Source organism: Pocillopora verrucosa, chromosome 3 (assembly GCF_036669915.1).
Source record: "Pocillopora verrucosa isolate sample1 chromosome 3, ASM3666991v2, whole genome shotgun sequence".
Lineage (NCBI taxonomy): Eukaryota > Metazoa > Cnidaria > Anthozoa > Scleractinia > Pocilloporidae > Pocillopora > Pocillopora verrucosa.
In genome coordinates, this window is record NC_089314.1 from 24794284 (window position 1) to 24821630 (window position 27347).

Consider the following 27347-nt stretch of genomic DNA (forward strand, 5'->3'; position numbering starts at 1 on the left):
CTTTGGATTTGCCTCACTCCGCTCTATGAGTGGTGCAAAGAACTCGCACCACTCTCTCATCCAATCAGATGCAAACCTAAAGCCAATCACGACTTGGACACCCGTGTTTTCCTGCGCTTTGGGCAATTTGCGTGGTTTTACTTTGAGTTCTCTAATCTTCTGATTGATTGTTGTGATAACTTTGGTTTTCGGTTTACGATACTCAATAGAAAAACGCTCTATGAGCCAGTTATCATCTACTGCTATAAACTTATATCGTTCAGACGGCAACAACCTAAAATTGATCATCTTTTCAGAAAAGATATTTGCACATTCAAAAACTGGCTACCTAACTCATTCACCTATTACTAATAGGAAAAAAAGTATATGTTACTTTCGCGTGGCTTAGATTATTATTCGGGAATATGATTAGAATCCTCAGTGGATTTTTTTTTACTTTTATTTTTAAAAATCTCTTAAAACACTAAGAGGCTAAAACATATCCTTCCTGCTTAAGTTTCTTAGTTTCAGTCAGGCACCACCGCATCCCTATCAGAAGAAAAATATATCACTGTTAATGGTTAAAGCATAGATATATCTCAACAAATGCAGTTCTGGAACTTCTAAGTCTTCCGTGTCATAGATTGAGAAATTTCCAGGTGAGTGTCTGAAGTAACTCGGGTTTGCCTCGGTTGCGCCCCTTTCTTAACTTAGCAAATTCTCACGTCTCAGGTAGTTCGCCTGTTTGTTTGAGTTGTCCTGGGTTCCCTGTGATATTTTCCTTTGTTCTGATTGGTTATTGTATTACTTAGTTCACTTTTTGTTTTACGACTCTCGATCGAAATGCGCACTATTGTTACGAGTAAAATTACCCATTCTTATCAATTTAAGTGTTCTTCGCTGAGGAGAAGGAAACCAGGAAATAAAATTGTTATTTGGATCAGGGCCCAGTTTTTCAGGAGGTGGTAACGGTATCCAAGGGATGAATCGCTATCCAGCGGATAAGTGACAACAAAATGTACCGCAGTATCCACCGGAAAGAGATTTACCCGGCGTTTGGCGTTATCTAGTCCTCGGACAACCGGGGATAGATCAATAACGGAAAACCATATTGGCTCGAAGTAATCCATCAAGACAAAATAGACATCAAATTTAGTAGCAAAAAAGCATGAGATTGTTAAGAAAACTGACGTGTCGCACGTTTCTGTGGTTGGTGTACGTATTGCTCGTTGTTTATACGCGATTGAAAAAACGTTGACTCCTAAACAGCATGGTCCGCGAATGTTGATACCCAACGGCTTTATGGGAAATGTTACATAATTTCCATGACTCATGGCAAACCCCCGTGTATGATAATTGTTTTCTGTCAGGAGAGTGTGTGTGGCTTCTATCATGTACCACGTGCAAAACAATGTCGTTATCATGTTTTTATGTACCCATAAAGCTTCTGGGTCTCATCTTCGATTGTCTTTTAAGTGTCAACGTTTATGTAATCGAGTGTACAGCAAGAAGGACCAGAGTAAACGTTTCTACTAGAATGCCACAATTCTCAGTGTTTTTAAATTAGATATTTACCGATCATCGTATATTTTGTTCACTGCATAGTTTAATTCATTGGTTCCCCTGCAAAGCAGAAAGAAAGAGTGGATAGCGTACGTGAATAACTGAGATGACAACTCTTAAAAAAGCAGGTTTACAACTAACAGAATGCCAAATCAATCAGCAACAGTATTCGTTTGATGATTAAAACATGATGACTAAAAAACCATGACTTGAATATTTAACATTATGCAGTTAGCAATCTGGAAAACAACAATTAAATTAATGGTCGGTGAGTCAGTGCACTAAAATTTAATTGGTTTAGACGTTTGTCTTTACAAACGAAGAAACAAAAACAAAATGCGATTTGTACTCACGTTTGAAATGCAACTGTGTTGCTGTCCACATTCTTTTGACCTCTCCTATTTTAAAACAAGTTTATTGGTTGACATCAAAGGAAAAGAAAAAAAGGAAGGGTTTTATCTTCATGATATGTTAATATCATTCCAACATCTAAGTGTATTTTACTAAAATAACCCTGGCCAATTTTACGGTTCCATGATATGGAAATTTTTACATTCGTTAGATATAGGAGGTCTTCCCGTCAAGTAGTTTTTTCTCACCTTTTCCAGTAAAAGAATACACCCAATGCTACGACGGCGATTAAAATGATTACCAAGGGTAACACCACAGCAAGTACATTTACGCCTATCAAAGAATGGAAAGCATTCTTCAGTAAAACTACCGAGTGGAGGGAATTGGTTTTCCTCATATCTCAAAAAGAAAGAGCTACTAAGAAAGATTTTTTTCGTCACGCCACGAAAATAAGATAGGGAGGTATTATCAGCCCTCTTCACCATACTTTATTTTTGGCCCACCTTGATCATCTTGAAAAATGCTATACACAGTAAATTCGTGTTTCTCGAACGAATTTAATTTGTCTGCACTGAGGTGTATTTTTCCTCGAAACTGACTCGGATCAACCTTTCTGTTAACCAAAATTCTGGAACTATGGGCTATAAAGGCGACAAAAACAATTCAAAGTCCATTTCGACAAAATGGCGGTAGGGTGATGACCCTAGATGAAAAAGGAAACAAATACTAAGCTATTGAGTGACATCAGAAACCTAGGAAAGCTCTTGGGCCAATGTTTTGAAAAAAGTTTTAGATGTTTTGGCTTTTTGGCAAAGTCAACTTTAGTCTCCATAATGACTACTCGGTAAGAGTACTCACTGCTTTCCTACGCTTTTAAACATATAACTACACAAGGTTTAATCTTTGCGATGATGCAACCTGGGTTTTTCGCCAACCAGGTGTGATGTAAAGAGCTCACATAGTTCCAGCTGTAACTATCTTTTTAGTTTCGTCAAATGCTACATTAGCTTAACCATGTGATGATCTTTGTGTAATTACAGTCAACTATATACTTTGCTGCCCTGTTCTAGCTATGTCCAACCTTTTTTAAAATCAATTTAAAATCAACTAAAAAACATAACACGATTATGATTAAATTGGTAACCCCTGAACGAGAGTAGGTGAGAAAAATATTAATTATGCTGCCTAGTTTCTATAATTTCCTTTGCGGTGGTTGTTGGGTCGCTACAAGCGACGTGTTAGGTTCTTTTAATGCGTCGGATGACGAGACAACACAACGATTAAAACACAGTTTCAGCGGCACCTTCCGTTTTCCTGTTTCCTTGTTGCGCTCCGAGTATTTCCCCTTCTTTGTCTGTGTAAGCTTCTGTCGTCATTTCGACGGTGGTACAGTTGGCGAACCGGTAAACACTGGGAGGTCAGGTAAAGTTTCAAATTCGGTTTCTGATTCTCCTCTAAGTAGATAAATCGAAACATGCACAAGAACTCGCCGTAACAGCACGACGCCAGGGGAACCTAATGAAATGAAGACTAATTCGAGAAAAATTTGCTCGTCGCAAATCAAATATATATGAAAGGGAGGAATAAGATGATTGTTATTATATCCTGTTTGGAATCACTGGCGATCCTCTGACACTGACTGGTTCTCAGCAGTATCGCGTATACAAGGTTCACACTATATTTTTCCTAAGATGAAAAACTAAAGTAGAAAAACTAGTCTTTCAAGGCTTCCAATTGTGGACTGCAAAAGTCAAAATGTAGAAAAAAAAATGATGTAAGAAATGTAAAAGAGGAACAGTGAACGGTTGTGTAATGTAGTTTTGGTCTAAATCATAATCAGTGATTTAAAATCGAACACGTGCTGCCCGCTCGTTGGATTTGAACTCCAGTCTATTCAATTACCTTCATGAAATTGAGCACATTTTGAAACTGACTAGCAGACTTATTAGCTATAGCACACTCTATCAGGTATCGCACCCAATGTGTCTTCATGGGCAGAAGCGGTTACTATACCTGAGCAGCCGTAGATTTCCATCCTCATCGATATATGATTGTGCCACTCAACAGGCATCAGGCGAATGTAACGTGCTGTTATTGGTGGAATGAGCACATTTTTTACAACTGTGTCACTGTCCTGATTTCCATAAAATACCTGATGTTGAGACAGTAAAGACTTAAAACGGAAGCCAAAAATTGTCAGTTTCCTGGGTAACGTTCTGGTGCATAAGGCTCATAGAAGAAATCTTACGTTTGGTATAGCATTGTATGGCCTGCAGTTTACTGCTGTACATAAAATAAGCACTTAAGTCACAAATGGGGTCAGGCAGCTAACTCTCTTCAGCAGTAATCATACCTTTGCTGGAACTGCCTTCCGTTGCATTTATAAAATTCAAAAGTCACTCCGTCACGGCTATACTGTATGCGGTATCTGGACACCCACTGGTCGTTCCCATTCATCCCCTGAGTCGCAACACCTGTCACTCGAGAGTTATCACCGATATCCACTTGAAGCCACTGATTGAAGTAATTGCTCATGGATGACCACCCCCCTCCCTTGTTCCCGTCTGCTTTCGAGTTTAAACCTTGCCTCCTTTGCGCCATGATCCTCATCCATTTGTGAGGATACCCTTAGGTTGGCATCAGATATTTCTTTATTCTCCACACCAAGTGCTGCAGCACCTCCTGTGTTTGAAAAAATTTATTTTGTTTGAAAAAATAATTTATAATATCAACACATTCGAATAACCTTCCAACAATAAGATTCTGCTTAGTTGGTTAAACTTGCTTGGATTGCTTCATTTCATCACGTAAGGGACCATTCTGTGAAATTAATGGCGTTTTTTTGTCAAATAACCTATTTATAGAATGATTAAGTATAACTGTTCTTTAAAGCACCTGGACAGCCATAGATCTCTATCCTCATTGAGATATGATTGTGCCACTCCACCGGTATAAGCCGTATAAACCTTGTTGTGATTGGTGGGCTCAAACTTTTGTGAACCACTGCCTCGCTGTTTGATTTCCAGTGAAAACCTTCAAGACAATCACAAGGAAAACTGTTGTTATCTTGCATGCGCAAACTTTCTATCCCATGTTTAAACTAGATGAAAAATGTCACACGAAAGGAGTGTTCTTAATATGAATTATAAACAGTTTGATTATGGAGCTGCGTTTATCTCATCCATTTTTGTCACAGTAAGGAAAACAAGCACAATATTCGTTTCCCTAAGGTGCACTTTTTTCAAGGCTCAGCCACTAAAGTTATCAGGAGGACCACCTTTCTTAAGTTGCAGACGATCAGTCTTAAAATGATTTAACATACCCTCGCTACGCTGGCAGTTGATGGTTTGTACACCTGGAAGCTCTGGCCATCCTCACCGTACTCCACCCTATACTTGGTCACCCACTATCGTGCCCATTCCTTCCTTGAGTGGTCAAACGTGGCACACGGGTGTAAGTACCAAGATCTACTTGAAGCCATGGTTAGCATCATTTGCGAGAGATGACCAACCTCCCCCAAAGCCACCGTCCGCTTTATAATTTAACCTGGCCTGACTTGCAGGGCTTTTTTCAGCCAAAATCGAGGATGTAGTTATCTTTGAGTCAGCGATATTCCGCTTTCCATGCCAAGAGGTGTGTTGCAGTCTATAAGATGTAAATCCAAGAATAAGGAAGAAAAAGTAGTTTCCTTTGAGAGTATGGTCAGATCTAATTTAAATAGCTACCGATAATAAACACTGACACTGGTCGAATTTAATTTTTTTTCAACTTAGCAGACACGTATTGTTATGGCCTTTTTCATAATCAGGAAAAACAAAAACTAATCTGTGGATGGAAACGATCATGCGGTTGACCTTATTCATCTAAACCTGCATCTTTTTTATTTATGATCAACATGAACTCCGCAAGACGAAGACCCTTACCAAATCCACTTCTAAGTTTTTTGTAAACCCGTTGTTTACATCTGAATGTCCTAGTCATGGTGTCTTATTAAAGAAGATCTTTTCAACTATGAAAGACTAGACGTCGTTCCGAAAGAGTGATCTACCTGGGCATCCGTTAAAATCGCAATTCTCATTGACTGTTTTTTATGCCACTCTATCGGCAGGTAATCGACGAAACGTGCTCGGATCTGCTCGCTAAAACTTACTTTATCCGCCCAACCACCTATCAAGCCACGGCCCTCCCCCAAAACAGTCATTTACAGCACACAATTGCCAAAGGCTGGGCTGAACGTTATTTTTCTCATTTACATCCATAGGCATCACTATTGATTATCACATCACGGTGATACGATCAAACTCAATTACTGTCAGTTTATCCTGACTTCAGCGTTAGAATACAGCGCTGAGGACATACCTGTTATCATACAATCACGGTTTACGATAAACATTAATTTACTGGCAGGTTATCCTGGCTCCATAGTTAGAATGCAGCGCTGAGGGCATACCTCTGCAGAACTGTGTTCTGCTTTCTTGTAAAATCGGAAATTTATCCCAGAATAGCTAAATTGTATTCTGTATTTTGTCACCCACTCGTCGAGGCCATCTATCCCCTGTGTTGCTACACGCGTCACAATTGCTTTACTTCCAAGGTCCACCTGTAACCATTGATAAAGATCGTTCTTGCGAGCAGACCACCCCCTATTTTTACCATCAGTGGCTGCTTGAATGTGCAACCTGGCCTGCGATGGAGCCCGATCATCATTCAGTTGTGAGGAGGCAGATATTTGCGCATCAGAGATTGATTTACTTTCCATGCCGAGGGGGGACACACAGCCTGGGTAAGTCGAAAGAAACAGCAGATGTAGTCACAGAAAGGTTGAAACTTTTCACTATCTTGTAATCCGTACAATTAAGTGTTAACATTTGGAATCGCTTTTAACTTATTTATCTATGCCATACTTCCCACATAGCCCTTCAAATTCAAAGTTGAGGCCATACCTTTAGAAGGTAGTTTATTTCTAAGGAAACTATTGCACAACGAGGACTTCCAAGTTAAATACTTAGTTAAGAAACAACGTGAGTTGTGAAAGGAAACTTATCACCTCAACAAACTTTGAAAAGTTAGATGGTTAAATTATCCTTATCAACGTTACGATGATAGCAGGTCACGAATTTTTCCGCGAATTTTTTCACGCCAGGGGCTGGTTTTGTGACTTTACTTCCATCATTAAGCAGGTAATTAATAACGCTTTCGTGATTTGCAGTTGCAAATGTGTTTTTTGCTTGTACAGATACGTGTAAGACAAATGAAAACAAATACATAACCTTATAATAATAATTACGATAACGCTAATTTCAATGACTATAGCGGTAGAGGTAATAATGGTGATCAGAGTGATGATAATAATTTAAAAAGTAAATGTTAATGGTGATAAAATATGACAGTGATGAGAATAAAGGTAATAAAGATTATAAACAATGAAAAATATGAGGAGAATGGAAGTTACCTGGACAGCCATAGATCTCAGCCCTCATGGATATGTGTCGGTACCAACTCACCGGTCTGATTCGTATGTAGCGTGCTCTGATTGGTTTGCGTATTTCGTGATAAACGACGGTCTCTCTGTCACTATTTCCACGAAAGACCTATGTAAAATTATCAAGACAAGTGGAAAGTGAGCTTTTGATCAGAACATCGATGAAGGTTTCATACACTCCCAAACAATAAAGCTGTTGGGGAGACGGAATATTGCTTTCCGATTTGGGGTTACTTTGTCTTATTGTCTCATATAATTTTTAGATTTTATGTTTTGCTCCAGATCACTAATGATGTCTTAAAAATAGAAACAATAAAACTAGTAAGGTGTACCTTTTCAGCTTCGAGTGGCGAAGCCTTATAAAACTGAAACATTACTCCATCGTCACTATACTGCAACTTATATGCTGTCACATATTGGTCAATGCGTTGTCGGCCTTGAGTCGCTATACCAGTCACTGTAGTGTATTGACCAAGATCCACTTGAAACCACTGGTTTAAATCATTTGCACGTGATGACCAACTTCCGGAGGTTCCCGGAACTTTCTTATAATGTAACCTTCCTTGCCTGGCCCCATGATTGCCATCCCACTGTGAAGAAGCAGTTATCTGTGCATCGGTGATTGCCCCGCTATCCATGCCAAGTGGCGCAGCACAACCTGTTTGTATTGAAACAGGACAAGAAAGTGAAAGGTGTATCTTTTTACGAACAGTTAAAGTCTTCGTTTCATCGGAGCATGATACGTTTGTTCTCTAACCTTAAATTTTAAAAATTTAATAAATCGGAACGTTTCTCATCCGGCCCCCACGATGTTTTTTTAGTTATCAAAGAGTTTTATTGAAAGTCCATGATTGATATTTAAAGTTTCAGTTCCTTTTAAGGTTTTATTAAAACGATTCTACCGCGTCAACTGTGTCGGGCTATTGCCAGCAAGAGGTGTACCTGGGCATCCGTAAATCTCCATTCTCATTGATATCCGGTCGTTCCAGGCAGCGGTTTCAGTCGAATGTAACGAGTGGTTATTGGTGGGCTCAATATGTTATAAACAACAGTATTTTGGTCTTGATTTCCATTGAACACCTAAAAAATAGACAAAAGAATAAAGAATTTGGGTAAATTTCTTATCGCTGCTTAGTTTGTTCAACCGACAGATTTTATGCAGACTTGAGGTGTTACTGGTTTACTAACTGATGAGCAGATAAATGTATGAGTTCTGATGGGTGAATAGTGAGATGGAACGAAATAGATGGACGGTGGATCGGTGGATTGAGCGAATGGATGGTAAGGACGGATGGATAGAAGGATGGATAAAGGAAATAATGGAAGGATGTAGAGATGGATGGATCGAGCGATAGTATGGAATGGATTAATGGTTGGAGGATTAGATAGAGAGATAAATAGAAAACCTTATTTAACCCAGTAATTTTGATCAAAGTTTACAATATGCTGCACTTTTGTTCTTCCCAAAAGCCATGAACTACAAAATTACGACTAAGCTTTTAAACCATTAAGAAATTTACATTGGTAAATGTAAATGATAGTTTTAATTTTCTATAGAAAGAGTTAAGACACCATCTTACAAATAAAGCGTTTCACTAAAAATAAAGAGAGATTGAGAGAATCTAATTTTTTCTTAAAAGCTTAAATGTATTTTTCATGTTTCACTTCGTTTGAGGACGCATTCCAAACTTTTGTCCTAATGTAAGCAGAACTGTTCCGCTAGTAGTCTGTTTTAACAACCGATAAAGCTAGATTTCTACCGAAGGTTCTTAGATTAAACACTGATGTCCCAAATACTACTCGAAAAGATATCTTCTAACTAAGCCGGGGTCATACATAAAGTTTCTCTGTGAAGTGACCACAGACGTTATCCCATACCATGCCACAATTATCATGGCATGGTTCCATAATTGACTGAGACGCAATAATCAGGTTAGAACTATAGGAACAAAAAGCGTAGTGGATGAATAAATAAGTGGATGGAAGAATGAGTGGATGGAAAGATAGATGGATTGAGCGACTGCATGGATAAGTTGGTGAATGAATAAAAGAATTAATGGATGGATTTTTGGACGGATTAGTGAATGGAGGCATTTATGAACGGATGGAGGAAGAAGAGAGGGAGGGGAAAGATGAATGGATGGATGAACTTCATTTCTCAACCAGGTTTCGTTTTCTTCTTTTTGTCAGCTTTACACTCTTTCATGAAGCAGCAGCGAACGTTATATGCACGATATCTGTTGACAAAAGTCTGCAACTTAGCAGAGAAAATGAAAGTTTAGGATATCTGGTACCTTCGCAGAGCTGGATCTAGCTTCCTTGTAGAGGTGGAACGTTATTCCATCATCACTATACTGTAACATATATCTAGTCACCCACTGATCGGAACCATTCGTCCCCTGAGTCGCCAAGCGCGTCACTTTGTGTAACTACCAAAATCCACTTGAAGCCATTGGTTCTGATCATTTGTGAGAGCTGACCAACCCCCAACTTTGTCACCATCCGCTTGGAAATGTAACCTAGCCTGTGATGCGGAGTGATTGTCGTCCAGTTGTGATGATGCTGTTATCTGAGTATCAGATATGGATCCAAGTGCCATTCCAAGAGGATTTATGCAACCTTAGTTTGACAGAAAAAGAAAGGTGACAGTTTGTCACAGATGCCATTGTTGATTGATAATGGCTACCTACTCCTGTAATAAGAATCATAGTTAAAGATATTGTCATTCACAACAGGCAGCATACCACAGATAGCCTTTACAAAATGATTAACATCGGGGAAAAGCGATGGAATTTGTTATCTGTACAGCAGCTCAAAAAGAAAGTCAAACGTTAACATTTAATACGTCTCCTTCAAGTAAATAAGATTATTCTAGATACCTGGACAGCCATAGATCTCGATCCTCATTGATATTCGATTGTGCCACTCAGCGGGTTTGAATCGAATGTAACGCGTTATAATTGGTGGAGTCAGTGTGTGTTGTACACGACAGTGTCACTGTCTGTATTTCCATTGAAAACCTTGATAGAAAAACGCGAAATACCTTAGATGATTACTCAAATTTTTTTGGAATTGATTTTCTCTTAACGCCTAAGTACAAAATTCCACTGTTCTAGTTTCTTACAGTTCGTTTGAAATTAGCAACATTCTGATTAGGGGTGTCAATCATCAGTTGGATGAACGTCGATCTCCATGACTACAAATGTTTTAGCCAGTCTAATCCACATCCTCCCTGAACTGAACGCGCGAAGGATGAGCTCTTGAAGTTTTGTGTGGTAACATTTCAACAAATATATGTGATCTGAGATTTCTATTCCCAACACGTGCAAGTTATAAGGAAACAAAATTTCTATACTAACCGAAAATTGTATATGTTTATGTACTCCTTCAAAGTTGATAAGGAGATATTGAAATAGACTTGAAAGACTTTGCTTATTGGGACAGAAACGAAGTTTTAATTTTTTTACATTTTATTTGCCTATGCTTTTAAGTGTCGACGTTCTATAACTGAAATCTGGGAAACTGCATCATGATTACAAACCTGCGCAGTAAAATGGCCTGGAGCCTCAAATAAATGAAAGATGTCCTCATTTTCAACGTATTTGCAGTCTGAACTTGGTCACCCACTCGTCACGCGCCCCTTTCTGCCCTGCTTATCAATGCCCTTCACCCTTAGTGTACCTACCAAGATCCACCTGAAGCCCATTGGGTTACGTCAGTTTTAAGCGCTGAACCAGCTTCCTCCGTTTTTCCCTATTTGCCTTTGAAGGTAACCTGGAATGCTTTTCAGAGTGGATTTCATCCAGCTGTGTTTGAGACGACTTATTTTGAGAATCCGAAGTTTGCGGTTTTCCATGCCATAACGGGAAATACAGCCTAGATTAAAAACGAAAACTGAATGTTTAAAAGGAGATTGGCCTTGCGACTGAAGTGTAAAAGTATCGATAGGGGCGGGATTCATTCGGCTTTTACAATACAAGCTCTGAATTAGGCGTATGATTATAGCACAGAACCGTCTGTCACCCATTCATCAAAACTGGGAGCAAAATGTTCAGGAACTAAATTATTATCGGTTCAACGTATAATCTAGTAAAACATAACAATAGATATTTTTTTCATGAGTAAGTGGCCCAGCCATCGATACCGCGGCACACGTGACTGACGGTTACCGTGTCAAGTTACACATTTTGGACACCGAAAAGGCTTTTTAACACTGTCCAGTTACACTCATGACATCTAAACTGCTTTCTTAGTGCTTTTATCAGTCCTGTTGATAACCATTAACTTTCGAAATATTGCATAGTCCCACTAGTGTAAAGATTTGCGAATACCTTACAGCCATATAACTCCATCCTCATCGAGATGTGGTTATTCCACGTCATTTGGTATCAGCCGTATATACCGAGCTGTTATTGGCGAAGTTATTTTGTTTGTATACGACAGTATCTGAATCCGCGGTTTCCATCAAAGCACTAAGTATACTGCCTGTAGATTTCAGAGAAGTATTCTAAGATTTGAAACATTGTTTCAGGACACTTTCTCATCTGTTTTCTCCTTTAAGATACTTCATAATTTGATATTTTCTTCCCTTTGTATTGCAGAATGTATAAGTTCACGGACAAATCCCCCCTTTCCATTACGTTCATGAACTAAGTGAGGTCCATTGTATTAATCTATTTTAAATAATTTTGCTTTATAAATGATTTATTTCGTTGTGAAAAATAGCCTATAGGTTAGGCCGGTCAAGTGATGTTTTACCTGTGAAGATTTTTACACACCTTTCTGGAGTCTGCTGTCAGATTCCCTGTAGAAAGTGAAGGTCACACCAGCATCGCTATATTGCAATTTATTTGGTGACCCCATGCTTTGAATCCGTTTCTTCTTCCCGTGCGAGTCGCTATTACCGTCACCCTGCGCAAAAGTATTAAGATCCACTTGTAGCCCACTGATTACGATCCTGCTGTGAGAGGCCTCGCAGCCACCTTGCTTTTGACCATTTCTCGTAAGGTGTAGTCTACCGGTGAATTGCAGAATGGTTTCCATCCTTTTGCGAGGAAGCACTTATCGGAGCATCTTCTATTGTCTGACTTTTCCATTCCAAGGGCAGTCATACATGCTGCATTTTGTTGTAAATAGATAATTGTCAGATGCCTATACTATCCAAACTTTTACACTACCCTTTTTAATGTCAATTTTTCTTTCAATATTGCCTCTGATAAACTATTGTAGTCACAAAAGGATTGGTTTATTTCAGTCATGATTAATGCAATAGATTCCCAAAATTATATCCCACTCATGCAATCGCACTGTCACCCACTATTTTTCTCAAAATCCGCTAATCTATGCTGAACGAGAATTATGTTGCGAACGCTAAGACTGTTCTCACTTGCTGGTATATGCCCTTGGCTGAGAGGTTGTTTATCAGTTGCTGGTATATGCCTGTGGCTGAGAGGCCTGTTATCACTTGCTGTTATATGCCTATGGGTTTGAAAGTCCTATGACGCTGCTCAGTCAATCTAGTTAATTGTTTTCTGACGTTTTTTTTGGCCAGCGGATTCTAAAATCTAGATCAATAAGCGCCATACCTGGACAGCCAAAGATCTCGGTCCTCATGGAAATCTTATTGTGCCAACTGATTGGTCATCAACCGTAGAAACCTTGCTGTGGTTGAAGGATTCAGAGTGTTATACACAGTGGTATCACTTTCTTTATTCCCATTCATCTCCTGTTTAAAGTTGTAAGCGGTATGGATTAAGTCTATTTTTGGAAGGGCCCTCAAAAGTGGCAAACACTGCCCTTAAAGGGCCCTTACCTTTCATTTGTAATCAGAGTCAAACTATGGAGTCAAAGTAAATATTTCAAAAAAATAGAAAAATATACGGATGTTTCAAAATTATTGCATTTTTTGCAAAACAGTATGGATTGAACGCGGTTGTTGTCCCCTATCTCGCCTTCGGATATTGCTCTTGTCCATCACACGCATGTGACATCTAACTAAGGACATTACCGTCCATTCGTTGTCACCCTGTGGCTTGTAATTTCTGGTAAGTTTTTTTTCCATCGTCACTAAATTGTAACTTGTATTTGGTCACCCATTTCGTCCTTTGGCATTCAACCCTGAGTCGCCACACGCGTCACTCTAGTATAACTGCTAAGATCGACCTGCAACCATGGTTTTCGTCGTTTGGCTGAGTGACCATCCCCCAGCCTTATTTTCTTCTTCTTTAAAATTCAACCTGGCCTGACTTGGTGAATGGTTGTCATCCAGTCGCGAAGAAGAAGTGACCTGGACATCAGTGATCGTTCCATCCTCCATGCCAAGCGGTTCAAAGCATACTGGTTGTTTTCAAAAAAAGGCAAAAATTAAGGAAAAGAAGAAGAAGTAAAATGAAGAAGAAAAAGAGAAGAGTGAGAGAAGAAGAAAAGCAAATGGGGTGCTCTATCAATTTGCTGGAGCGAGCCAAACCATCTTCGATTTGCTACTTATGCACTCCAGAATCGCTATCAATAATCGATTGAAACCTGCTTTGATAGGAAATTGAAAGACGTAATTAAAGATGTGGTCTACAAGAGCTGCCCTTAATGCATTTGCTAATTTGTATATTAGTTCTAATTCTCAATTTCATGTAACATGTAGTTAGGACATTTCTTTCAGCCATTATATTTTATGCAGAATGTTTCAACCTTAAATATTACATTATTGAAGTTAATGCGAATAACACTTTGAAAGATTAAGTTCACAACTAATATATATGAAATGGGTACAAATTAATACAACTACTACAACAGCAACATAAGATACACCGCGATGTACCTGCGCAGCCATAGATTTCCACTCTCATAGAGATATGATTTCGCCATTCCACTGGAATGAACCGGATGTAACGTGCCGTAATTTGCCTTGCCAATTTGTGGTAAACAATGCTGTCTCGGTCTTGATTACCACTAAACACCTGAAAAGAATATCATCATCTCTCATTCTTTGGAGACATTGTGACAAGTAGATTTATGCTGACTTCTGGAACTCACTAAAGAGCCGAGGAGAAGTCTTTTATAACCGATTGATTCTTCAGAAGATGAATAAAGTTTAACTTGCTACGAATCTGAATCGATTTACTATGGAGAATTAATTTTTCCGGATTTGTTTTTTATTTAAGGTGGCTAAGAAGGAAATTTAATATGATGGAAAACCTCAAAGCATATTCGGCTGGAATTTTTCCTCTCAAATCTCCTCGTCTTTGACACCTTTAATTTAGTTGGATCGTCAAATATTCAATCCTGCTTCCATAGTTCACCATGATCTCTAAAGTTAGCTTTTGATTCTTTTCTCAGTTTTTTCACCTTTTCGGATGTTTCCGTATAGTTGAATGTTTTTTTTTTTCTCCTCTGGAAAACGTATTGCATTTAGAATTAGTAAATTTTGTTTGGCACCGGTAGAAGTTCTTTAACATCATTACCGTGGCTGGCTTTCGCACTCTTTATCACCCATGTCTGTTACCAAACATTAAAACCAAGAAAACGAAAATACCTTGAATGAGTTGTCGCCTTTTTCTATGTAAAAATGAAAGTTCACTCCATCAGTACTGTGTTGCAACCTGTACTTGGTCACCCACTGCTGTAATCGGGGTGCATTCCTCCCCTGAGTCGCGACACCGGTCACAATGGTATAGCTGCCAAGATCTACCTGAAGCCACTGTTTGAGATCCAGTACACGAGTTGACCAGGCTCCTCTCTTTACTCCAGTCAACTTCCAATTCAGCCTGGCCCTTGATGGGCATGATTGTCATCCCACTGTGTAGAGGCGGTTATTTGTGCATCTTTGATTGCCGCACTTTCCATTCCAAGAGGTGTGCTGCACACTGAAATAGGTGAACATAAATTAATTGAGTAAGAGGTCATTCGGCTCGTCAGGAGCTTGGAAAAGAGAAAAGGTCTGGGTTTTCTTCGAAGAATCGAGTTCCAGAACCTCGCATATATAAGGATAGACTATAATCAAGATTTATATATACATCTCGTTCCGATACTGTGCTACTGAGCTCTAGAGAACTATGTGGTGAGCTACGCCATTTTTAGGTTGATATGAGACGAGTCCCGCACCGTGCTAGGATCAACAACGTTGGAAGTGTCGCGAAAATGAAAAGAGCGTAAAGGATGGTAAAAATAATATCTATTAATGTCAAAGAAGTGAATTGAAAAGGCTCTAGTTTATTGGTATCCGACTGTAATTTCACTTTCTTGAGCGATGTTGCATTTGCATCTGCATAATTTTTATATTTATCATCTTACTTCAAAACTAATTCTTTATTCGCCGGTATACTTTCAAATCAAAGGCTTCGAGGAATTACCTCATGGTATGTCTTAATTATTCATTTGAGTGGTGAGAACTGTAAATCTTTGCCATATTCTTCCAATAGCGCAAGTTGCACCCTTAAATTACCAATTTAGAAGCGTTAACCAGAGCACCAAAACTTGGAGCCAAAAGTAAACCAGGACGGCAATTAATTAAAAATCACATAAATTGACGGCCAAACAGTGAAAAAATATATAATATGAAAGCGATCTTGGTAGTAATGAACACTACTAAAACAGAAGCATTCATATAAATTTCTTAATTAAACCGGAGTTTACAAATATGATTTTCATATATTCACAGTCAGTGACAAACCATTTTTACACGATGGCAAATTCAATCCGTGCACAAGCAAGATTTACTCCCTAGTAACGAAGTAGCTCGCAAGGCGAACGATCAAATTAAATGAAATCAATAAAATCTCAAAACATGATAAATAAGCGTAAAATATAGCCGCAACAGATACGCAAAATCAACTTGAAGAAAGAATAAAATCGGCTATAAAGGTAAAATAAATGAAATCATAACCTTAAAACAGCAACATATGGTTAAGAGATACGTGAAAATCAATTTGAAGACAAGAATTATAATTGCTCACGCGGCGCGACCAAATGAAGATAGTAAGCGAAAAGAAAGAAAAATCAGCCCGATCATTTCAGCCATTTTGAACTTTGCTGATAACTCCGTGTACTCAGGCAAAAATTCGCAGCTAGTGTCAACCCCTAGGTATTTGAACAGAAGACAATAGCATAATATTGGGGACAAAGGTAAGCTTAAAACGGGGAGGTAGGAGATGACGTATTTACTCAAAGTTTTAATGCATACATTAATTGTCTAACAGATCAGAGAATAGGGTTAGTGAGTTAGTGAATGAGTGAATTTTCCTTCCATAATAAAAACTTACAGTACAACTAACGTCATACCATGAGGTAAAAAAGGCCTGTTAAAAGGCACCCCAATTTGATTTTTTATTGGCATCATTTGTTACTGTTAAAACGTTACCTGTACAACCGTAGATCTCTATTCTCATCGCTATGTTTTTATACCACGCTATGGGTAAGATCCTTATGTATCGTGCTGTGATTGGAGGTTTAAGAATGTTGAAAACAGCAGTTTCACTATCACCATTTCCGGGAAATATCTAAGCGAGAAAACACAGAAAGCATCAAGGAAAAATGATGCGTAAGGCTTGCGGATGATTAACAATGAAAGAAAAGAGTTCTGCGTCTGCCTTTTGTTATATATTTGAATGACACACTGTAGTGGAAGTTTGTACAGCTTAGGAAATACTCGATTATTCGTGAGGTTCTTTGGCTGGAAACCATCCCTTGAGATCTACAGTGAGTGATGGCCTTTGCTCTCATTGGGTCAGAAAGCCACTTTCCTTTGCTCGATACAAATTCTTTACATCGCAACAATAGCGAGAAAATTAACGCCGCTTGAGTTGTTCTCTATGTACTTTTTGTCATGCATGTGCAAACAAGCGTTGATAGAGTTATAAAATCTCTTATATAAATTTATTTCCGAAGTATTTTGACCACGCCAATAATTCTCAAGGCAGCTCTGCATTGAATTAGTTGGCGCTGCGTACCTTGGGGTTGCCACCACCAATTTTCATGTAAGACTTGAAAGTGATTTCGTTAATACTGTACTCTAACTGAAAGGAAGTAACCCACTCGTCATAGCCATCCCTCCCTTGAGTCGCTACTCGTGTAACTCGAGTGTAACTACCAAGATCCACCTGAAGCCATTGATTACGGTCATTTGTAAGAGGAAGCCAACCGCCCTGCTTTATTCCACTTATCTTGGTATTCAGTCTGGCGCGATGTGGTGCATGATTATCATCCAGTTGTGATGATGCACTGATTTGGCCATCGGAGATTAGTCTACTCTCCATACCAGCGGGTGCAATGCAATCTAAAGGAGAAAACAACAATTGATCATCCTAACTTAGTTTACTCGGTGAAGTTCCCAGCCTGAGTACATGATTTGTAATTTGGTGTTTTTTGTCGAGTCATACTTTTCGACAAAACGCTGAGGACATCTTTCCTTTCTTTCCCTTCCATTCTCCTACACTATCATTTTATTATTTGTATGTATGTGGATAGGCTTCTTTGTAAATGTACCAAAGTTGCGATTGGTTTGGGAAATTTAAGGAACTTATTTATTCCTTCATTTTCAATTGGAAAAATTCAAACAGTTCTAATTTTTAGGAAGCGTCCTATGAATTATTTCGTCAATGGCTCAAGTAAGACCTCATCGCGGATCCGAAAAACGTCTGATCGTGTCATGGTTAAATTCGTTTAAATCAGCCAGTTATGATTATGCTTAGTCAAAGAACGTAATCGACAACTTTTCCACTAAGCTTCAGAAGAAGTATGTTATAAAGTAGTTCAACTGGATGATCTTTGGTCGACATTTAGTCCGTGGAGCGGTTAACAACAAACCGCCGCGACAGATTTGAGTCAACCCTAATAGTAACCTTTTCACTATCAAGTAATTTTGCTTTACATCAATGTCCTGTGAAAAACGATAAGAAGAACCCAACAGTAAAAATATTTTAAAGCCACCAATAGTTTTCAATTACCTGGACATCCAAAGAGCTCTATCCTCATGGAGATATGTTTGTTCCATTGTGTTGGGATTATGCGGACATAGCGCGCTTTGAGTGGCGGACGAAGTGTATTATACACAACCTCGTTACGATCTTGGTTTCCCTTAAACTCCTGAAAATCGTTATTAATGTCACAGTCAAATTAAGATCTAATTTGAAGTCTGAATTGCGACGACTTACTCTATTGCTGGTTTGTTCGTTTGTCCTTTTTAGCCGGCTCTACTTTCAGAATTGCACTTGAAATAACAGGTGATAATGAATAACTAATGAAATAAATGAATAATTTTGCGTTGGCACACTAACAGTGCTTCCATGGTCTCTTACCCGTGGTTATGTCCTGTTCATACTGAGTGTAAACATTAAATTACAGTATTTGCAGATGTATATTTTCATTTATGAAAACAATTATGTCTATTGGAAGTTAGCTCAGTTGATAAAATTTCTTAAATGAGGATAAGCCTTACCGTGACCGAAGTGTCCCCAGTTTTTTGGTAGAACTTGTACATCACTCCATTATCACTAAACTGCAACCTGTATCTGGTCACCCATTCATCAACTCCGTTCACCCCTGAGTCGCCACTTGGGTCACATGAGTGTAACTACCAAAATCTACCTGAAGCCATTGGTTGGCATCGCTTGTAAGAGCCGACCACCCCCCAGCGTTGTTTCCCACGGTCTGAAAATGCAACCTGCCTTGTACTGCGGAGTGGTTTCCATCCAATTGCGAGGAAGCAGTGATTTGCGCATCAGATATCGACCTACTTTCCATTCCAAGAGGGACAGTGCATTCTGTAATTAATGAATTTTGAATTTTTATCATTAGACAAGAAGCTTCTCATTAGCATGCAACTACAATCTAGCTTCCAAGCGTCTTTCACGGTTTGATACTTTATAAAAATGCGTCCTGGCTCAACTAAAATTTTCAAACATAAGCGCAATTTCCATGATCACATCACGTGATCACCGTTACGAATACCCTCAGTTTATTGACGAACAAATTAGAGAGAGTACACTATGACAGGTAAAGGATACTAAAATTGAAGTAGCTCTCCTCCAGCGAGAAAAAGGCAATTCATATTTTCAAGAGAAATAATTACGAAGCCAAGTCCTTATTCGTTATACTATATATGACTTTTGCAGCTGCAAAAATGTATGTTTAATTACTGATTTGATAGCATGGCTTTAGTCTATAATCAAAAATTTGTGATTTGTGAAACAATTTCAAACAGTTCTGAAATATCAAACTTTTAACAGAGTCTATTCTTGTTAGGCCTCAAACTTGTTGAGAGCTCCCCTCCTTCCTCATAAGGAAAATAAATTCTTGACAACATGCCCTGAATAAAATAATATTTTGACAATACCTAGGCAACCATGGATCTCGGTTCGCATTCCAATTCGATAGTTCCAGAGTAAAGGTTTGAATCGAATGTAACGAGCTGTAATTGGTTGCCTCAACTTGTTTAACACAACTGAGCGGAAGTTTTGATTTCCACTAAGCACCTGTAAAATGATCATGAAGCATGACATAACTTACTATCGACTTTTGTACTTCTTCAAACTATTGTTTCAAATAAGACTTAACTCTTATTTTGTTTGGTGGAAGAAGAATAGAAAGAACAGAGGGAAAGTGCTCTCCCTCTACTAAAACGAAGCATGCACCGATAACTGCCGTAACAACTGCGTAAGTGACTTTGAAATATAAAGGTTTCTACAAGGCATGACGCAGAAAGAGATAACATAGTGATTAACTTCTCTCAGGAAACCCAGCTCAGACCGCAATAATCATGGAACCATAAAAAAGCATTTTTTAAAATAAGTCAAGGGCATTTTCAAATTCACTTCAATGCCACTTTCTGGATATACCTTTGGAAGAGTTCCTCCAGGTTCTTTGTAAAATGAAATGTTATTCCATCGTCGCTGTACTGCAGATTGTAACTGGCTGTCCAACATTTTCGCCAGCCTCGTAGGTTCACTCCTTGAGTTGCAACACTCGTTACGCTTGAGTAAGTTCCAAGATCCACCTGAAGCCACTGTCTGGTATCAACTGCTCTGGCAACCCAGCCGCCCAAGTTTAACCGTGCAAATTTTGCAGAATTGTAATTATTCCATTCGGTGGAGGCGGTTATTTGGGCATCGGAGATAACCTGACTCTCCATGCCAAGTGGTGAGGAACAACCTGAATGGGTTTAATCAGAAAGGAAACTCAAGAAAGGTGCTATAACATCCCTTTCAAAACGAGAATCTTTCCCTCTAATCTATTAGGATGAAGATAAGTCGGGTACAAGTTTTAGAAGCAAATCTTGCATGATCAAGGATAATAGGCTAATCTCTGAAAATTATGAAGAATCAGTACTCTAAACCCTTACTTCAAACACTTCCATATGGTTTTTACAAAATATAGATTTTAAGCAAGAGTTCAAAAGTGAAATAAGATACTAAGATTCTCTTCGCTCCTTGACAGGAAAATAATTTAGAAGAAACATGAAAGGCGTGTTAACATGATTTCGAACATTTTATTTTTTTAGGTTTTCTTTCTTTAACAAGTTTTGTACACTATTTTGCCTTGATGTATTGGTTTTTTGGCTCTTTTCCTGCCTCTTTTGTCGGTTTTAATCGCACTCTATTTTGTTTACATATCAAATTTTGCCTTCTAGGTTCAAAGGTGTTTTACACCCATCTTGGCGTCCCTAGAAGAACTTAACAGTTGTGTTTCTTTTGTGACACCAAAAGTGATTTTTTTCTCTACTTAAAATACCATCATGTCATGAAATACCTCCACACCCATATAGCTCCATTCTGAGTGATATATGGTTGTACCACGTGACTGGCAAAAGTCTGATATAACGAGCTGTGATTGGTGAGATCAACTTGTTATACACAACTGTATCACTGTCTTGATTGGCGTGAAGTACCTGATAGTTAAAACCAAAATCAGCTGAGCTCAAGTAGATACCTCGCTTTCGCAGGACAGTTCATATATACACAAAATTTGGAAAGACTGATAAACTTAAAGGAGTGTCATTTGGTCCTATGCATACATCGTAATTTTAAAGGTCTATCAGATTATGACGAAACTTCACTGATTCATAATGATGCCAACATTTTGTCAAACAAAAAAATTGAGTTTATCTTCCAAAACGAATTTTCCTTTCGATCTTTGGATTATGTTAAAGTTAGCCAAGTCAAACCCAGACACAATGCTGTTGATCACAACATTTTTAGCTGTGTTAATTGATCGATGCAATGCTAAAAAAGCCAGACAACGTTATACTATAAAGTTATGGTACATGTAGGTATGTTTCAGGGGAGTGTTTTCTTTTTCGGGACCTCTTAAGAAGAGATTTGTAAGGAAAACCCATTCAGAGAATGAATTCATAGAATGATAATTCAAAGACACTTTACTTTTGCGGACATTTTCCCTGGCTCTTTGTATGACTGGAAGATCACTCCGTCAAAACTAAACTGTAACGTGAAAGTTGCAATCCACTGCCGCCATTTTGTTGAGTTCCTTCCCTGAGTCGCCACACCTGTTACAGTGGTGTGACTGCCAAGATCCACCTGAAGCCATTGGTTACGATCATTTTTAAGAGACGACCACCCCCCTTGCTTGATTCCCTGTTCAATGAAGTTCAGCCTCGCCTGTCTTGGTGTGCTGTTGTTGTTCATTCGCGAAGAAGCAGTTATCTGGGCATCCGAAATCGCGCCACTCTCCATTCCAAGGGCTCCTGCCAATTAAACAAACAGAAGAGGTGAAGCATTATTTATCTGTAAAATGTTCGATTGTGTCAGAATTTTGTCTTCGGGATCTTCTTAAGATACATCTCAAACTCTGAAATTGTGCTAAGTAATTTTGTAATACTGTCAGTCAACAAACTCTTACCAGAACACTTAACAGCGCTATAAGAGGCTTGGAACCCATAGAAAGAACCATTCTTATCTGATCTGAATATTACGAGGAGACTGTTTGACGAAGAATAAATTCCATTCTTGGGGGGAGGCTGACCCCCATAGAACACTCCTAATACCTTCCCTGTCTGGTCATTGCCATCGTACGCGTAAACAGCGTCCGTGTTGTTCTCAGATTGTAGACTGAAGCGTGTAAACATTAAGGCCACCTGAAAAGATGCTTTCACCATGATCCTCCACATGCAGTATTGCCCATCTGGGTATATTTCGGGATAGTTAGGTGAGTGAATGACGCCTTTTTGTCCCTGTAAAGTTTGGTTTTGACATTTATAGTCTCCTACGAGCAAGAAAAGTTAGTTGGGGTTATTTTCATTGAGCTCGAGGGCACAAAAAATTGTCACAAGTTTCCGCAACTGCATGTAGTTATGTCCATTCTCGCAGCCCATGAAACTCGTTCTCTCTCACCTTTTCGTTTCACTCTCAATCAATGCTCAATCAGATTGAGTAAAAGAGCTGAATTTAACTAACAAGGACACCTTTTTCGGAATACCGGTCGATCAAGTCGGAACCCAAAGATAAAGCTTTTTTCACCGATTCAAGTACATCGGTAACTTGTAGTAACAAAGAAGGACGAAGAGATCTTAGAGATTTACCTGTTGGTTAAAGGTATCTACGTAATAAGTGCAACAGACTATACTGACTTGACATACTTGATGAGAGGGGAATTTTCAGAGTTATTTGACTGGGCCCATAATATCTCGCTTTCCACTGCTGTATCTGTTGTTTCGACATCCAGGATGGTTGTCTTGTGCCTGCGTAACCAGCAAATGCAAAAGAAGACCGAAAGCTTCCAAGAACAGGATCACTAGCCCCCAGTCTTTTAAGAGCGCTAACTGCTGATGAAGCATATCTCGAACCTTCGTCTTGAACACCGACCAAAACGATTTTGCTAAAAAAGAGCAAAACAATGACAAAAAAAGAGTAGTTTAAGGTCAGAAATGTAGGACAAAAAGGTCAGCACTTGGTTTTGACGTCATCTGTGTTCTATTACCGAACAGACACATAGCAACATGCAATATCTTTGGTAACCCTTTAACTCCCAGACGTGACTAACAAGTAACTTCTCCCTGCAATATCCATACACTATCCAGCAAACAGGTAATGAGAATACTCAAATGTACCAGATAGAAGTTGTTATCTTGATCTAACACCAAATTCTCGTAACTTGTTTACAAGGAAATGTGTAGCAACTAGAGGTGAGAATTAACAGTCAGAACTTGGGAGTTAAAGGGTTAAATGGTGAGGCATCATTTCAAAGGTATGATTGGCTCAGGCTAAAATTATTAAATGGTGACTGTCGGCTAACAGGTCACTTTTTCGGAATACCGTCTAAATACCTCGGGTAACACATTGAAACAGATACAAGGCGTTTCGTATGCCTCCTTGTGCCTTTTTTCGCCGGGAAAACTGTCCTAAATGGAGCTTCGTGATTCATCGTGCCGTAAACGCTTCGATTTTGATCATGTGAACTTAACGTCACAGGTGTATACATTAAGCAAAGTAAATATGGCGGATAGTACTTCGAGAGAAAGCAGTTCTATTTCGGAACTGAAAATCAGTATCTGAAAATCAGTATCTGAAAATCAGTCGCTGATTTAATGTAGGAGCGATCAAGTAAAGAAAGCCAAATGTGCAGACTCTTGAATACCATGAGAGCGAAGTGTTTTTATGTTACACGCACGCACCTTCCGAAGCTAAGGTTTTTTTACTGACTGAGAATATAAAGACACACGCTTGTTGAGGTGAATTTTATGGATTATACACATTCACACGCGACTGAATCGGTTTTAATTTTCCCTTTGTTGAATTTGGATTTCTCGGCTTTTACTTTTAAACACGATGCAGCAAAAGATAGCATTCGCACATGTAGAATTGTAAATAAAGTAAAGTAACCTAAAGTTTGAGTTATCTCTTTTTCCCGCTCGTAAATTTCGGCAGCAGCTGAACAGCTTGGACGAAGTTGTTACTTTCAGGTCTTGACGTGATGCTTTTCGCTGCCTTACACACGTGTGACGTATCACATCACGTGACCTGAATCGGACCATTTTCAAAATGGCCGTTGATTAAGCGCCGAAAAAAATTTGTAGAAAATTTGACTTTGCATAATATATCATTATTTTGCTCATTTAGGATTCTTTAACCTGAGAGGAATGTATTGGGACAAAAAGGAGAAAAAATTGGCGTCAGTTACCCTTTAAACAACATCTACAGACCAGGGCCGGGTTGTTCGGGGCTGGGGTTAAGATAAGCCAGAATCAGATCTGAGAGCTTTGAAAAAAAATTCAGTAGAATTTCTTTTTGTCTAGAATATGACTATTTGATGCCCTATAAAGAACACAGAAAATTTTAAATCCAAAAGGGGTTTCGAATAAAAGAATAAAGAAACCCAGATTACAATTTAACCTTGGGTTAGTGCTAATCGGTCTTCGATCAACTTAGCCCTGAAATAAAATTACGTACTTTCCTTTGATGCTGTTGAGGTAGTCCCTTAGGTTATTACCGGCAGATTTTATCCCATATGTGTCGAACACTTTTGAATCAAGAATGACACCTGAGTGATAAGAAAAAGAAAAAGAAAAAAACATATGCCTAGTTTGAGAACCGACAATTGTACGCAAATCGAATCTTTTACAATATTCATTTCTTAAATTACATTGGAACACTGTTCGTCTGAGGCTCAATGAATTTTGAGCACGTGAGAAAAACCCTCGTGGTCTCTTTAGGTCGTATTACGTCTTATTCGTCTTCTCGTGGATTATTCAACAATATTCACACTTCGACGCACAAGTCTTCCAAGAAATAATGAAAATTTTTCGCACAATTCTTCCAAGAAATAATGAAACTTCTTGAGAAACTCTAAAGGGCCACTTAGATCATGCCTGAGCCAAGAGGAGCTCTTTGCTAGTCACCATTATTGAGCTATTCCTTTGTAATAAATAAGAATTTAGAAGTAAAATATTAACCGTGGTTCACACACCTGTTGCACCGTCCACAACAACAACATTATGTCCTCTGCCGTGACGAGAATAATCCTCACCGTTCACCTTGATGTAAGCAATTCCACAAGTGTTCGGTGTCTTTGGTCGATCATCACAACCTTCACTGCTAATATAGACATCTATACCAGGAGCCGCAACAGATGCTGCAACAAACCGAACAATTCGTTTAGTCACAACCATCAATCAAAATAAAGGAAAATATCACAATAAGAACTCAGAGTAGACTTCCCGTTACACGGGAAAAATGGGATTGACGATGACGCGGTTGGTTTTTATCTTTCTACGATATGATTGGTTGAGACCGTAAGGTTCAGGCATTCTTCAACAATACACAAACCAAAGCAATTTTGGATTGCTTTCGATGTTCAAATAAAAATGGCTTCATTACATGCAGCAACGATAGCAAATAGGAATTACTGAAAGTGAAGAGTCTTTTCACGCAAACTCTAACTCTAGTGTCAATTCTTTAAACATCCTTGGTGTAGTTGCGACCGCAATGTGCTAAGAACAACAGTAATACATGAAAAGGCCTGTACGAAAACTTGTCAAGAACACGGAAATTCTATCAAATTACATATTGGTAAACTGTGATTAAAAATTGCCTGATAAGGAGGAGGAATGTTTTGACCCTAAAAAAAAACGTTTTTTTTTTGTGCCGACACATCTTGCCATGAGTTTGCCAAAAGCAAACGTTGATGCAGGGTGGAAGCTGTTATCAAACTCTGCTTTAGTGCAAGGCAATATGATAACGAGCGATTATGTTCCAAGACTGAGAACAAATGAACAAACACAGCAAATTTAATCTAAACACACGCACATAATGAATTACTCAAAAGATAGCCCACTTCCTCTTATCCCCTCCATCTGTTCTCCCTCCTTTCGAAACTAGTTGGAAACGCTTTGGAGGGTTATTTGAGAGATAAAGTTGATTGCGTTATTTGGATGAATAATTGATCCACGCTTTTACACAAGACGTAACAGGAAAATCCATGGATGTGTTTGGGCTTGGCCAGAAGTCAGCGTTGTTCAGATTCCGTTGTATAAAAGTTAACAAGAATAATGTCTGCGCCCAGCCTTCAGATTTAGGTTTCTCTTTCCGTTATAGTCTATCAGAGAATAGGAAATTCCCTTCTCGAGTATGACTTGAACTCTTTTGCACAGAAAAGAATGAGAGAGCTATAGAAGTATCTGAGAGAGCTTTTGATGTTACAAAATTTGTCACGGAGCAGTGAAAAATCTTGCACCGAGTTTGTTTTAGAAATGCCATAGAAACACTTCTTGACCTAATACATTCCATCTGGCCTCTGAATCTCAAGGAAGCGTGATGAAATTTAGTTCTTGAAGAATCAGTTGCAAGAGTAAGGGATTATTTCGTATGTTATAAACAACATTCCATTGGAAAGGTATTCGATTCATAGTGTTCATTGACCCTGCTAAATCCTCACCTGGCGATAATAAACTGTTAAGCAGAACAATCAGGGCTAAAGTTGTCCACATCGACATCCTGAATCCCTCTTTGAACATGTTACCAGACAGACGATCCGTAAAAATGAAATGCTTTTGCCCAAATCAGCTTTTTCTAAAGTTAATTTGTCATCACCCGAGGTCAAATCGTGATGCACGCTCGAGACAGATGTCAAATGGTCAATTTTGCGTGCTTGTATTTTTCACAGGAAGTTTCTAAGAATATTTTCAGTTTCTAATAACAACGTGTTCGCAGTTCATAACTGAAAAGGCCCATCGGCGCATTCAAGTTTCAAGCTAAAGTCGAAATTGAATGTTATTATCCATCCTGAATTTGTCAGACCCATTAAAGGACGTTAGAGGGTGAAACAAATGGCTATGACATTTAATCAACAAGATACGCGGTAAGGATATGCTGTCTGATTATGGAAGTTCATGTGTTACATCGAGATATCTGTGTCATAAAAATAAATATCATTTGACGCGAGCCGAACCTATATCGATAGTACCGGTCAGCGTTTGTTACGTGGGACGCTTATGGCAGTCCACGTTTAAGATTGCTCTCCGTTTCGTTTTCAA

At 38.8% G+C, this 27347-nt stretch overlaps 1 protein-coding gene and 1 pseudogene across 4 annotated transcripts in view; both read right to left on the reverse strand.

Annotated features, from left to right (window-relative positions):
* Window positions 1-368: 368 nt before the first annotated feature.
* Window positions 369-27347, reverse strand: part of LOC131787906 (uncharacterized) — a 64266-nt gene continuing 37287 nt past the window's right edge. Inside the window, exons 31-36 of one of the 4 annotated variants that reach the window (XM_066162925.1) lie at window positions 3907-4045; window positions 3197-3347; window positions 2142-2226; window positions 1896-1940; window positions 1555-1602; window positions 369-528 (exon numbers count right to left, since the gene is read on the reverse strand). In XM_066162925.1, coding sequence (XP_066019022.1) covers window positions 1591-1602; window positions 1896-1940; window positions 2142-2226; window positions 3197-3347; window positions 3907-4045 — 432 coding nt within the window. In that variant the 3' untranslated portion in view covers window positions 369-528; window positions 1555-1590. Of the gene's footprint in view, window positions 529-1554; window positions 1603-1895; window positions 1941-2141; window positions 2227-3196; window positions 3348-3906; window positions 4046-27347 lie in introns of those variants that run through there. The other 3 variants (XR_010716811.1, XM_066162924.1, XM_066162922.1) reach the window with 3 other exon arrangements.
* LOC131788547 (uncharacterized) lies at window positions 4231-26889 on the reverse strand (annotated as a pseudogene).